Source organism: Nuphar pumila, chromosome 4 (genome assembly GCF_984573655.1).
Source record: "Nuphar pumila chromosome 4, dmNupPumi1.hap1.1, whole genome shotgun sequence".
Classification (NCBI taxonomy): Eukaryota; Viridiplantae; Streptophyta; class Magnoliopsida; order Nymphaeales; family Nymphaeaceae; genus Nuphar; species Nuphar pumila.
In genome coordinates this window covers 23,747,217-23,761,429 of record NC_143252.1, presented here as the reverse complement: position 1 = coordinate 23,761,429, position 14,213 = coordinate 23,747,217, and the positions used below count along the sequence as shown (strand labels likewise).

At 37.5% G+C, this 14,213-nt stretch overlaps 1 protein-coding gene across 1 annotated transcript; it reads right to left on the bottom strand.

The window, feature by feature from the left end:
• Positions 1–421: 421 nt before the first annotated feature.
• LOC149839657 (uncharacterized) lies at positions 422–3,043 on the bottom strand. Its single transcript, XM_090002717.1, has 3 exons — positions 2,512–3,043; positions 2,260–2,412; positions 422–2,180 (listed from the first exon to the last, which is right to left on the bottom strand). Exons 1-3 carry the CDS (start codon positions 2,830–2,832, stop codon positions 657–659), a joined length of 1,998 nt encoding a protein of 665 aa, XP_089858843.1. The 5' UTR covers positions 2,833–3,043; the 3' UTR covers positions 422–656.
• Positions 3,044–14,213: the final 11,170 nt, after the last annotated feature.

The following is a 14,213-nucleotide window of genomic DNA, read 5'->3' as shown; positions in this document are numbered from 1 at the left end:
GACAACTCTATGTAACAGCATTATGTGAAAGCACAGGGACTATTGTTCAAAGATAAGTGCCACATAACTTCCAATTTGCAACAAGGGATAAGCATATGGACTTATTATTAGAAGACCAATGTTCCATTTCACTTGCAATTTGCAACAGGGCGATCAAATGATCCTTCAGAAAAGAACTCAAGAACAAACAATGAAATACAAAGGACGGTGTTGCCCTTATGCCAGAGGGTGTGGCATGTCATGACACTACAGTCTCTTTTGCGTTTGGTTTTCTGTGGGTTACAGTGAGGAGACAAACTGGCTTGATCTGATGGCTATTGATATTTCTCTATGTGAATGATAACTTCCTCAGAAGTTGATTGTTGTTTTGCATTGTCAAGATAAAACTTTTGATATCCAAAAAAGAATGTGGCATGATATACTGATGAAAATTTAAAAGCTTTATATCCATTGATCATTGGCTACATGTACTGTGCATCTTAGATTACACCGGTGGGGCTTGTGTATGTACATCTCATGTCAACTAGATTTCCCTTACTGGTCAAATTCCCTAGGCTTATCCAAGAAATTCATGGCTATCCTCCTACAATTCGACACCGAATGTCTATGGAATGATCAGGTGAGTCTCTCAGTGTGGTATTTGTTTCTCTAGTTGGCTAGTCACACAGAGCAGTATGATGGAACTCGATCTGCAATCGGCGGTGCAACAGCTCTTTCCTGATCAATCCCTTTTTCATATCATCCTGCAACTCTCTCAGTGGTAAGGCTGCCAAGAAGTTCTTGATGAATTCTCTGCACGAAGACATCCCTTGGCTTATGACCTCCCTTGTCAAAACTGCTCCTTGTTCAGCCATGGTATAGCTTGAAGCAGTGTCACTATTGTCTTGCAATTCCCTGTCCGGATTGCTGAGTTCTGGCTGCAGTCCATAGACTATTGTATCTTTGTCGAACTTCAATATGTAAGCCTGGTTGCAGCCCTCATGTAGCCTCTCCCCTAGTGTGTCAATCAAGTAAATCGCCTCCATTTCTACTTTGATAATGAAAAAATGATCATTCCAGCTAATGATGTAAACACTCCCTTCAGGTCCAACATTGCTGACAAGTTCCTCCCATATACTGTCAAAGGACATTGCCCCTTCTAGGAATTCAAAAGGCTCTGTCATGTCATCTGGCACAAAGAATCCTATGTACGACTTTTGTGGAACAATAGTGAGAGGTCGCACTTTTGCTGCAAGAACAGTTTCAAGATCAAAGTGCTTGTCTGAGAACTTCTCCATGTGGTTCTCATTTTCACAGAGCTTTCTCCACTCCAATGATCCTTCTCTTATCAACTTGTCAAATTGGCATTTTAGAGGCAGAGTCTCTTGGTTTCTATGCAGCCAGTGAGCTATAACGGCAACAAGAACTGCACAAGCACCCTCTCCTGCCACCTTCTCGCTGCACTGGTCGACGGAAGCTAAGAAGGTGTTCGTAAACAGCTCCGACTGGCTGTCCCTGCTGACAAAGAGCTTCTTCTCCCAACACCCGATCTCGAAGCAGTCTTCGTCATCGAACCCTGAAGCTGGCGAACTGTTCTGCAATGGAGCATCACTTGGCTTTATTGTTTCTGATTGCAGGTTTGGTTGGTAGCGCCTATCTTGGTCAATATCGTCGCCGCCATCTTCGCAGTCTTTGTTAAGCAATGGAGTTCCTCTTTGACGATGGGACCCTCTGAAACTTGGGGTTTTCCATGAAAGGAGGCTAAACAGGGTAGATCTTTGTGCGGTTTGATAATCAGAGGTTAATGGCTGGGACTCTTCCTGGTTTTCTATTCTGTTGTTTTCCTGGTTTCTGTTCTTCACTCCAACCAGGAGATTTGTTTCAGCTATGTTCCCGTAACTAAATTCAGTCCCCTCTTCAGATGATGGTGATGATGATGATTCAGTAGTTGTGAGTTCTTTCGACTGTTCCGGAGTGAATTTGCAGTCGCTGATCCCATCATACTCCGAAGCGACTTGCTTCTCTGCTTCATGTTCAACTGCTTTAGCTAGTTTTTTATGTTGTGGAATAAGAACTTGAGATCTGTTGTCGATTTGAGGAAGACCTCTGCATGATCCAGTATGGAAAAGAAGAGCTCGTGCGCGAGATATCACGCTGCTGCTGCTGCTTTCAGTTTGAATCTCAGAGAACGCGAGCGTCATCTGGAAATTCAAAGGCATGGATAGGTGTGAGATCATACGTGAGAATTTGGTTACAAGAAATGAGACCAATGAAGCTTACCGTTAATTCGGCCTCCATTTTCAATCCTCCCACATTGCAATCAACTGGAATTTGTATGGTTCTTTTTGATGCATCTGGGGTCACAAACTCTGCAAAGTCCACCATGACATTGCCGAGGATCGATGTTCGGCTATCTGAATCTGGAGCCAAACCCTGATCAATTTCAATGATTTCAATGTAAGTAATTATGCAGATCTGATCATATCTAGATGGCTTTCATGGTTGTAAACGGCGTCAGGTAGAACTGCTTACATGAACCTCAAGATGAATGTCCCAACTTGATAAGCATCTGGTGTTCAGAAACTTCAACTTGCAGACATGATCAAATGACTCGTTCCAGGTGACAGAGCCACCAATCTGAACAGATTGCTTTGCGGTCGTGTTTCTAACGGATTTGGATCGGCAACTGCCACGATTTCGCGGTCCCTTCCAGTGGATCTGCAATATAATGTTGTAATTATCGTTCTGCTTGATGCCGTCGATTGATAGACCGTTGATGCTATGAATCAGGAGATTGAGGTTGAAGCTCCTGTGAGCTGCAGATTCTGACCAGACCTTCAGTTTCCTTCCCATGCCAATTCTCCGAAAAGCCGCCACGATTGCTGCGTCAAGTGTACGATTCTCCTACCACCGTATCCAGGATCGAAGGACGGGAAAAAAAATTCGCATTCCAGAACTGGAAATCATGGAATTTTGATGTTGGTACGAGATGCTAGACCTCCCTGTTCCAGGAAATGGAATGTCATCACCCTCCAATAACCGTTTCAGGTCAATTTCCATCTCTGTAAGCAATTTGAAAAATTCTTGGGTCTAGAAAAGGAGGTGTTTTTTCCTGGATAATTGACTTGTTCAAAAGAGATGGAACAGCATGGAGGCCTCGCTCTCATCAACGTATGTTCAATCTCCGATCCTCCCAACCAATACCATTTCTTGTGGCGCTTCTAAGTAAATTGTCCAAAGAGTTTGGGGGTGTTCCAGTCATTTAACTTCAAGACAAGGTATCTCTCTTCATGCGTAATGAATGGGTGTGAAGCTATCCAATTTACCATTCATTTAAAGCCTGATTGTAACCGTTTGAAAAATGGATCAGGCTACTACAGTAATCTTGGTGCCGTTTTAAAGCACCCTTAACTAGGGATGCAAACTGTTTGGATTTGAATGGTAAGTGGCCATTAATATCATATTTGACTAATCAGATGTTGGCCAAACCCATTCTAATGGTAAAAGACTCTCATCAGATCTACTTTTTTGTTACGTGTAAACAGATTCTAATATTTGTCAAATTCGGATATTTGTTAGATTTGGTAGCAAAAAATGGATACCGCATCCGTTTATAATCCCATATGGTTTTGGCTTACCAAATGCAACTAAACTAAAACCAATTTGGTCAGATATTGGATAAAATCTGATTCGTTGACATCCCTACCGTTAGCCTTCTTTTGCCCATCGCTTAAATGCAGAGAGAAGTAATTTATGATGTTTCTCTTTATGCCTAGATACCGTTGATCTTGCGAATGTATGACCAAATCACTAATATATTGCAGTGCACCCACTTGGGTGCCACCTTTTAGGATGACGTCTCCCTTTCAAGAAACCAAGAAAATTTTTATGATGTTCTCTTTTATTATGTCTAGACCGTTGATCTTATAAATCTGTGTTCAAGATCACTCATATTCCGGACCCACCTTGGATGCATGAGACCTCTTTCACAAAAATACAGAGAGAGAGAGAGAGAGAGAGAGAGGCCAACTCATGACAACGTGGATAAGCTTGCATGCTTTTGTCTTTAAACTAATTATGGGCGGCGACATTTTGTGAATGTGGGGTTATCAAAATGACCCTTAAGACTGCTTGCCATTTAAGGTACTAAGGATCTTCTCAAGGAGATTGTGGTAATTTACTTTTATTAATTTCTCTCCTTTTTAAGTTCTCTGCATGCTATTGCCTATTGAAGCGTGGACTTTGTGTTTCTCTTTACACCTTCAAGGAATTACATTTTCTACTTTTTGAATAAAAAAAAACGTTTTTTTTAAGAGTTGGAGGCGTTGACCTGAAAAGGAGTCTTGTAATGATAGGCACTTTCATGGGAAACCGCTTGTGATCTTCCAGCCTGTTTCCTCTCTTTATTTTATATTTATTGACATGAATAGTCTTAATGGTGGGTAGCCCATGGTTTGCATGGGCTTCTTTCTGGCTAGAAATGTTCAAGTTCCTGGATTGCGTTTGAAAAGAGAGGTTGCATGGTGATTCTGCAATGTTTCCTGTTACCAAATCTCAATTTGAGCTGTTTCTGTTATTTCCTTTTTCTTTTTTTGGCAGTAGGATTTGAGTTATTCTAGAAAAAAAATTGGTGAAGGAAAATCTTCTGATATTTTTGAAAATTCTAGTGTTTCTAAAAAACTTATAAGTGTATGTAAAAAAATACAAAAAATATATGGAATATATACAACACTATAAATAAATAAGAATATAAATATTTTTTTTGTTTTAAATACAAAGATGGTTTTTATCAATAGCGCAATAATAATGTGATATTTTTAATATAAGTGATATGAAAATATCATTTTTCTCTCCCACATTATGTTCTCTTTGAAATTACGATAAAACAACGATATTTTCAAAATATCAACAGTATTTGCGACAGATTTGAAACGGGTCCTCTCGGTATACTGCTACTTTACTATCCGACCATTTCATTCGCCCACAAACATGCAAAGTTTCGGGGAAAGGGAGATGCGCATAATTTTTTTGAAGGATTTGCAAAAACACGCCCATGCTTTGAATATTTACAAATGCAAGCCTGGATTAAGAAAGTAATTCTCAAAAGCACGTCTCTCTTAACTCAGCTGGCTTTGTCATGGTTTGGCATAATAAAATTCCTGTATTGCCCTTATCTCTTTAAACATTCTTTCTTAATCTTTCTTTTCTCGTCAAATTGTGGGGGTTCGGGTTTCGCAGTGGTTCTCTCGCCCCCCCCCCCGGGGGGTGCCTTAGCGTGTGAACAAAGCAGTCTATGGTTGCTATATTTTGAGTTTTGAATTCTGAAAGGAATTCGATTGGGAAAGCCTTGTTTGAGTCTATGCTGGAGTTCCTCTTTGGTTTTGGTCTTCTGAAAAACCTAGAGCTTGTTGGATCCGAATATTGGATTCAAATATAGCCATTGGATCTCACTATAGAATCCAATAACCACCAAGGTAGTGGACCCTTGGTGTGCAGTAGTAGGGGTGGTTATTGTAGAGTAGGGCATGCTTCTCCATAAAAAAGTGGTGAATCCCCTATGTTGTGTTGAAGAGAAAAATACAGAAAAAATTGGAGAACTCTCTACAGGGGATTGTGAGATTCACCACTAGTGGTGAAGGGGGGGGGGGGCAAACAGGGGTGTAGCAAAAAAAAATTTGGTGTGATAGTCGGGGTTCAGGGGCAGCGCCCCAAAAATTTTTTTTTGAGATAAAATAAAAAATAGCTACAATTATTAATAAAAATCTATTTCATATTAACAAATCAAACTATTTGTTGCAGTCAGGACTGGGCTAAAAAATGGATAAAATCTATTTCATATGGAATCAGGGTTGGGCTAGGACTGGGTTTTAAAAAAAAAAAATTAACTGTTTCGGGAGGCAGGACTGGGCTATAGCCCAGTCCCCCCCCCCCCCCCCCCCCCCCCCCGCTTCGCCTCTGTCCACACCCCAATCAAATTCAAGAACCACAATTTGGGGTTTCATCAATGGTATCAAAGCCACAAACATCGATCTTTTTTTTTGTCTTTTAGAGAACCTCGTACTGTGAGAGACGAAGAGGTCTGGCATCATTGTCCCCTGCAGCGTTTATATCACTGGATGAATTACTGCATCCCTTGGTGCCACCTAACGAGTCACTCTCACTTCATGCAAGATGATGACTGCCACAACAATGTTGTTAGTTGTGTCCTGTTCTTCCCAACACCTTTGTTCCCACCATAGTCTCTGGTGTAACACCTATGACTTTTCAGAGTATTTTTTTAAGTATAAAGAAAAACAGTAATATTAATAAAAATATTATGTGAAAGAAATGTAAAATTGCAAATTAAGCTATGTTGAGTTATAAAAGATGTTTCATGAGGAATTAAAATTTGATTTTAGTAAAATTTGCACTCAAAATCAAATTTAAGAAAAAAAATAGAATTTGATAAAATTAATTGGTGAATTGAGTTTAAATGAAATCATGTATAATTTTGGGTGAATTTGGGTTTAGTATGGATATGGATGTAATGTGGTTTTACTAAATTAGAATTTGTTTTTGCTGGATTTGAAATCCAAATTTAAAAATCATATAGAATATTAAATAAAAATTTTATGGAATGAAAAACTTAATTTAAATCAAGTTTTGTAAAATGTAGGAGTCCATAAAGTGGGGTGTCCCTCTATGTGGGCCCATCATATGTGGCATTCATTTTGGTGTAATTCTAAAGATTTGGTAAGGAAAACCCTAGTTGAAATTATAGTTGAATCCCATCTCTAAGTTCCATAAAATAAAATTAGGTTAAAAAGAAAAGAAGAAAACAAATATCAAAAGCCAACAAAAAGAAAACTTTGTGTGGACTTTTGAGAATTTGAAAGGAGAGACCCTAGGGTAGGATGTCCCATCCTAGTGAGTCTTTCTTGGCTGGAGTACTATCCCTCTACAACTAAATACAAAAAGTCAAAAGTTACTAAAACGGTTAATTAGGCTAGTGTATTAAAATCTAAGTTTCTAAGAATTTTTTTTTTAGAAAGTAAGAGAGCATAAGAGGGGATGTCTCATACTTGTGGGCCCTCATGTGCATGGTTAGAACCTCTCTAAGAGATAATTTAAGATATATTATTATGTAAGTATAATATATAGTTTACATAAAAAAAGCTTAAAACTTGGAAAAATTAATATAGCTAATTGAAATAAGAGATTTACAAGAGAATTGAGTTTGGAATTTTCAAAATGGGTTTTAGAAAGTTGGTGCTAGAATTTGAGAAGAGTTTTGAAAGGTTAAGAAGGTTGAGAAAAACATATATAAGAACCCAAGGAGGAGCTCACGCCCCCTAGTGATTCTTTTTTTTTTCTCATTCTCTCTCTCTCTTCTCTCCTTTCTCTTTCTCTTTTTTTTTCCTCTATTGGTGTTGTAGAGTGCTGGAACTCCATTAGAGAGGGTTCAACCAAGCATTGAAGCCACATTTCAAAGAAGGTGTAGTTCAAGCTTACAAACTGGTTGTTCGTTTTTTTTGCATCTACTGATTTTAGTAAATCGAGGTGGGGTTTTCTAATCTGATTCATGTAGATTAGAATATATATATATATATATATATGAGAATATTCTTGAGATTTAAGATTTGTATTTGATACTTATATCAGTCCCAATGAGATTAGAATTTATATATATATATATATATATATATATTAATCCCATAAATACCCAAAAATGTTTTTGAGAAAACCTCAAATTTCAATATAAATTTAAGGTTTTTCCCAAAACTAACGATGAATCAAATTCTTAGAGATTGAATAAAAAATAGATATGATTTTGAGGAACCATATTGGTCCCTTGGACTGGTCGGTTCTCATAAAAATATAACCGGGATGCGATGTTAAGTCATATAGGCACTAGATTCAGATATCAAGACTACACAATTAATTGGTTTCTTGGAAACAAATGTGAGTGTGGTCAAGAGCTGATTTATTCATAGATCAGTCTTGATCAAACCCCATTTATGTTTTAGATCAGTCCTAAGAGGGGGTTGGATCGGTTTGGTTTTGAAAAAAATATATGTGATTTATTTATTTGCAAAAATAAAAAAAAGATTTTTAAAAGGCTACCTGAGAAAAAATTAGGTACGGGTGTTTGGCCTTGTTTGTGTTGATGGTTGTGATGCAATGGGATGGTCCATTCCTAGGTCATTCCTAAGTATTTTCTCGATATGAACCACACTAGACCAACCATGGTATATGTATAAATTCATTGGTTTTTTAAACAAAAAACAAATATAGTCTTGTTTGCATGGAAAAGTAAATAGATAGTGATGCATGTTTATTTTCTGACTTTTGTATAATCAACAATTAACATGGTTTTAATCCATAGTAGAGGGCTGAATTCTTCATGGTTTAGTCATGCTTTCAGTTCTTTAAGCATTCAAATACATAGTTCATGCCTTGTTTAATCAGTATTATAAGTTGGCTTATTCTGAAGTGTGTAATATTGCATGCATTATTGATCCTAATTATGCAAATTTTATTTCGATAATTTGTTTAGCTTTAAGTAGTTCATGCATGATGTTATATAAGTAATTTGCATTCAGTTACATTGGTAATGACTGACAGAAAAATGAAATTTGGTATGACACATGACTCGAGTTGACTAGTTACCCATTCAAGCAAACCCACCATCGTGTATGGCTTCTGACCACTACTCGGTAAAACATATGTATTTTCCTCGTCCGATGGAGTTTTCACAAACGGTTTACAGCATGTGAAAACTGATAAAATTTCACATGTTTTATAGAAAATTGGGCTTTGTTCTCTATCTTTGTATAGGACAGTGAATGCCGAAACAACATAGTAGATTCTTGCCTAACCGGTTCTTAAACCAGGGATAGACCGGCTAAACTAGGCAAAATATTGATTCTTTATAAGAATGCTTGTATATGAATGTGCACACAACATGAATTGTGAATAATAATATGGTGTATGTATGCCTTAAAGTTTGTATGAGCATGACATATGATGAATTATCTTGTATGTTTATGACTAATGAGACACTACTACTGAATTGCATGTACATATGTAATGTAAAGTAACATATGATTGTATATGGATGTATATTATGATATTCAATGCCTTTGAATGAATGCATATGTGAAAAGAAAATGTGTCACAATTATCATGTAGGGCATGAAAGCATTTTTGGCATTGAATCATATATCTATGTGTCCAAACTGGAGGCCTGAATTGTGTATGCATAAAAACAATAGATTTAATGTAATTGAAAGATTATGTTGTGAACATTAATTATATTGAGGCCTATAATGAGAGGGTAAGTGGTACTACAAGCTCTATGCAACCAAGTTTTTGAGCACAGAAGGTTGCTTCTCCCAAACCATTGAGATAGGGAAAGCCTCCACATTAGCCGCAGGGTGGTAGGTTAAAGAACCTATGAGTAAAGTCTGATGCATCAGGTTGGAAGTGTTGGAAGCTCCCTCTTGATTACGTCGCCCCTCACCTAAGACTGGTGAAAGGTATCTGGCTATGATTAAGCCATAACTTGTTTGAATATACCCCTCTTGAGTTATGGTCTTGATCCAGGTTAAGCATGTGTAGTACCTACAGGGCTAAGAAGTGAAAACCCTGTGCATTTTTTTAAGCATGCCATGCATTTCGTAAAAAGATAACTTAAATAAAGACAATTAAAAGTCAATCATGCATAAAAGTCTATCAATTCTTTATCGGTAAGTGCATGCATTATTACCTATTCATGCACAAGATTGTAATTATTTCTAAATATTACTCTTGTTATGCAATTGTGATATCATGCATACCTGAAATAACTTGCCTGAATTAATGTGTGAATTTATTGAAATATGTTAATGTATATGGGTTTTGATTTACTTGCATTAGATTAGCATCTCCTATTGAGGACATGGTGATTCTGAGGATAAAAATATCATGCAAGTATTGAATAAAGAAGCCTTGCGATGGCAGTACATTGCAATGGGACCAAATCCAAGTCTTTCCTCTTTCCTGGGAAATTTCATTTTGGATGTGATTTATGATTGAACTCTGTTGTTTATTTTAAAGTTTGTTAGATTGATTTAAGTCAACTCTGTGATTAATAAATTTAATTCAATTTAGTAAATGGTTTGTTAGTTCTGTAATCCGCCCAATCTCTTTAACCGATCTTTTGAGCAAATGTTTTTTGCTGTTAATTTTAAAAGTATAAAAGTATTTTAAATATTATAAAAAAATCATGATTTTTGGGTAAAGGTTTTGGGGGCGTTGCAACTTTGGTATCACAACGGGAAGAGAAATTTGGCTCAAGACTCGTCTAACTGAGTGACATCGCTTCGCTTGGTGAGTGTGTTCTTGTTTACTTTTATTGTTATTATGATGAAGTAGTCCATCAAAATTTAGTTTGTGTAAATTATGCAAAATCAGAACTTAGTTGTCAAATAGGGACATTATCCATAATTTATGCCAAGTAAACATGAAATTTATTTAAACCTTTTGGTTTTATTTTAGATGGTCAGACATCAGCTTCAAGGTTGGACAACTCAAAGAGACTTCCCCTTGGGAGCTCTCAATACGCTCACTGCCACGTGCCAGAACCTAAAAAATAATGGGGGTAATGATAACAACAACCACGATGGTCATATTGCGGGAAACCATGGAGTGAGCTACAAGCACTTCATGGAGATGGATTTTCCATCCTTCTCAGGGAAGGAGTACCCAGATGCAGTTGATGAGTGGCTTCAAGCCATCAATGAATTTTTTCAGATTTTGGAAGTTCCCACCGATATGCAGGTAACTTTTGGCCCCTACTGTCTGAAGAGAGATGCCAAGAGTTGGTGAGAGACTATGTAGGAGGTAGGTATACGCCAGCATAGTGACAAGCACTTACCTAGACACAGTTCCCCAAGGTGTTCCTAGACACCTACTTTCCACAATGTATTAGGGATCGCAAGATGCAAGAGTTTCTAGATCTCCAGTAAGGTAACATGAAGGTGGTAGAGTACACCACCTTGTTCAAACACCTTGAGAAGTATTGCCTTCGTACCTACACTACTGACGAGGCCCACACCAAGAAGTACATCCACAGGCTATGAGACAGGTTGAGGACCCAAGCTCTAATGAGTTGACTGCAGAAAATAAACCAGGCCATCGAGATGGCTACGGTACTTTAAGTAGGAAAAATAAAAAATTTAGATTAACCTTGAGTTAATCCTATTGAGATCATAATGAGTGTTTATGTATTATTGGATGATTAAGAGTCTTCTAAGAAGACTCAAACTAAGTGATTCCAAAAGTCAGGATGCACTAAAAATAGGTTTCAATAACCCACTGCAGGTCCGAACGTGGCACCGTCTGCTAAGAAGCCTAGAGTGCATAAAGGTGGAGCTGACCATCCATAACCAACCACTAGAGTGTGTCTGAAATGCAAGAAGCCTCATAAGGGCGTCTGCTACAAAGACACGGGAGCTTGCCTACACTATGGCGAGATGGGACATTATATCAGGGAGTATTCTAAGTGGTTCGCACTAGAAAGGGCAAATGCGACATCACGAGGACAACAGTAGTGGCAACAACAATCCCATCAGCAAGGACAAAGGAGAGCCACAAGCCATGTGTATGCGACTATTGTAGAGGAGTTGCAGGAAGATGATGATATCAATGAAGGTACTATTTTTGTTGCCAACACACTCTTTTATGTTCACACATTTTGCCAATATGATTGATTTGACACCTATCGTAATGGGATATATTTTGAAAGTAGTCACACCTTCGAGCGATAGGACCACTGCTCGCACGTACCTACCAGACATAGAAGTCATTATTTTTAGGCAGAACCACTCTGCCAATCTGATCGTATTGGACATGATCGGATACGATGCTATTCTGGGGATGGATTGGATGTATGAGTATTATGCTTGTATGGATTGTCATGAGAGGCGGATACAGTTTATCCAACCGAATCAGCTTACACTCGAGTATAAAGCTAGTATTCAACCAAGAAAGGTAAGATGATTTCAACGCTCAAAGCTGAGAAGTTTATTGAGAAGGAGTGTGAGGCCTTTCTGGCAAGTGTGTCCCTAGTAGAACCAACTATGACCCCTATAGAGGACTTAGTCGTTGTCAGAGACTTCACATGTGTTTTTTGATGATCTGTCAGGACTATCGCTTGCGTGAGAGATTGACTTTGCTATAGAGTTAGTGTCTAGTACAATCCCAATCTCTAAGGCTCTTTATCGTATGCCCCCCACAGTGATGGAAGAATTGAATAAGCAGCTCCAGGAATTGACGGATAAGGGATTTGTTTGAACAAGCATATCACTGTGGGGTGCACTGGTGTTATTCGTCAAGAAGAATGATGGATCAATGTGCTTGTGCATTGATTACCACATGCTGAACTGGGTGACTATCAAGAACATATATCCCCTTCCACGTATTGATGATTTGTTTGACTAACTTTGAGATGCAAAGGTCTTCTCAAAGATAGATTGTTGATCCGGTTACCATGAGTTGAGGATCAAAGAATCATATGTGCAGAAGACAGTGTTCAAGATGTTATATAGCCATTACAAGTTCTTGGTGATGCCTTTTGGTGTAACCAATGCGCTGGTAACATTTATGGACCTAATGAACATGATTTTTTGGTCATATCTAGACTTGTTTGTGATTGTATTCATCGATGATGTATTGATCTATTCAGAAAGTGAGAAAGTTCACAGAGAGCATTTGAAGATAGTTTTGAAAATACTTAGAAAGCATTAGTTGTATACAAAATTTTCTGGTTGAAGCAGGTTATGTTTTTGGGACATGTGATCTCAAAAGATGAAGTGTGCTAAGATAATTTCATATTGATAAATTATACTTTGAAAAAGTAAATTGGGCTTTCTATTTAATTGATTAGAAATTTATGTTTAATATTAAAAAATTTTGTTAGGTGGAAGCGATCTTGGATTAGAAGCAACCGAAGAATATTTCGGATATTCATACCTTAGTCTCGTTGGGTATTATTGAAGATTTGTTCAAGACTTCTTCAAAATAGCAACCCTGATGACCAAACTTTTTCACAAAGGGATTAAATTTGCAAGGACTCAGTGTAACACCCGAAAATTTTTATTATGAAAATCATGTAAATTTTTTTTTAAATGGTTTTAGAAATTGCAGCAAAATTCGAACGAGATAAAGGCTTTGGCGTATTACAGATCTATCATATCCTTTTTTCAAATAAACTTTAAATTTAAAATTGAACATTCACAAATAAATAAACGTTCATTACAAACTTTAAATTAAATAATATCAGAGTCTTCAACACTTGTGAATGCTCACAATCCAAACACAATAAAAAAGGGAAAAGATATGGCTTGGTTTCCACCGTAACCTCCCGCCATCGCATGGTCCTTTATTCGTTACCTGAAAGTATTTAATAATAATAGGGTCCGACTAATAAATCCTTAGTGGGAAAGTGTTATTCAATACACATAAATTAAAATGCACATGCAAAAGATTATCCTAATACTCACACATCCAAACATCGATTAACATGCTAAGGCTATATACAATACAATGCTTTACAGGACTTTCAATCATTCATTTACATAATTCTTTCAATAAAAAAATAATTACTTAACCATAAGCATTTAAATGGGCATGAGCAGTTAAAAATGCATGCACTTACCATTACAAAATTTGATCTGTACGTATGAGTGACTTTTTATCTTTAATTAGGTTTTCTTTTTAAATGATGCATGCCATGCCTAACTAAATATACCATCACTTTAGGTTTCAGTTCTTAGCCCTGTGAGTACTAACACAGACTTAAACTTGGATAAGGCAATAATGCAAGGGTATTTTCATATCATTGTGGCTTTGACCCGACCAGGCATCTTTCACCAGTTTTGGGTGAGGGACGACTACAGTGAGAGAAGCTCTCAATACCACCACCCTGATGCATCAGACTTTACTCATGAGATTTTGTCCTCCACACTAGTCTATTGTGGAGGGTTTTCCTATCTTCGTGGCTGGGGAGAAGCAACCTTTTGTGTTTAAATACGGTATCCACGAAGCCAGAAGTACCACTTACCATCTCCTGGTAAGCATCAGTGTTTAGTGTTACAAGTTTAACTCTTTTAGTTCGTTGATTTCATACAACACAATTTAAATAAATTCACAAGATTCAAGCCTCTTTAGGGCTCATGGATGCACATGTTTCAAATGCAAGACAATAATCATGC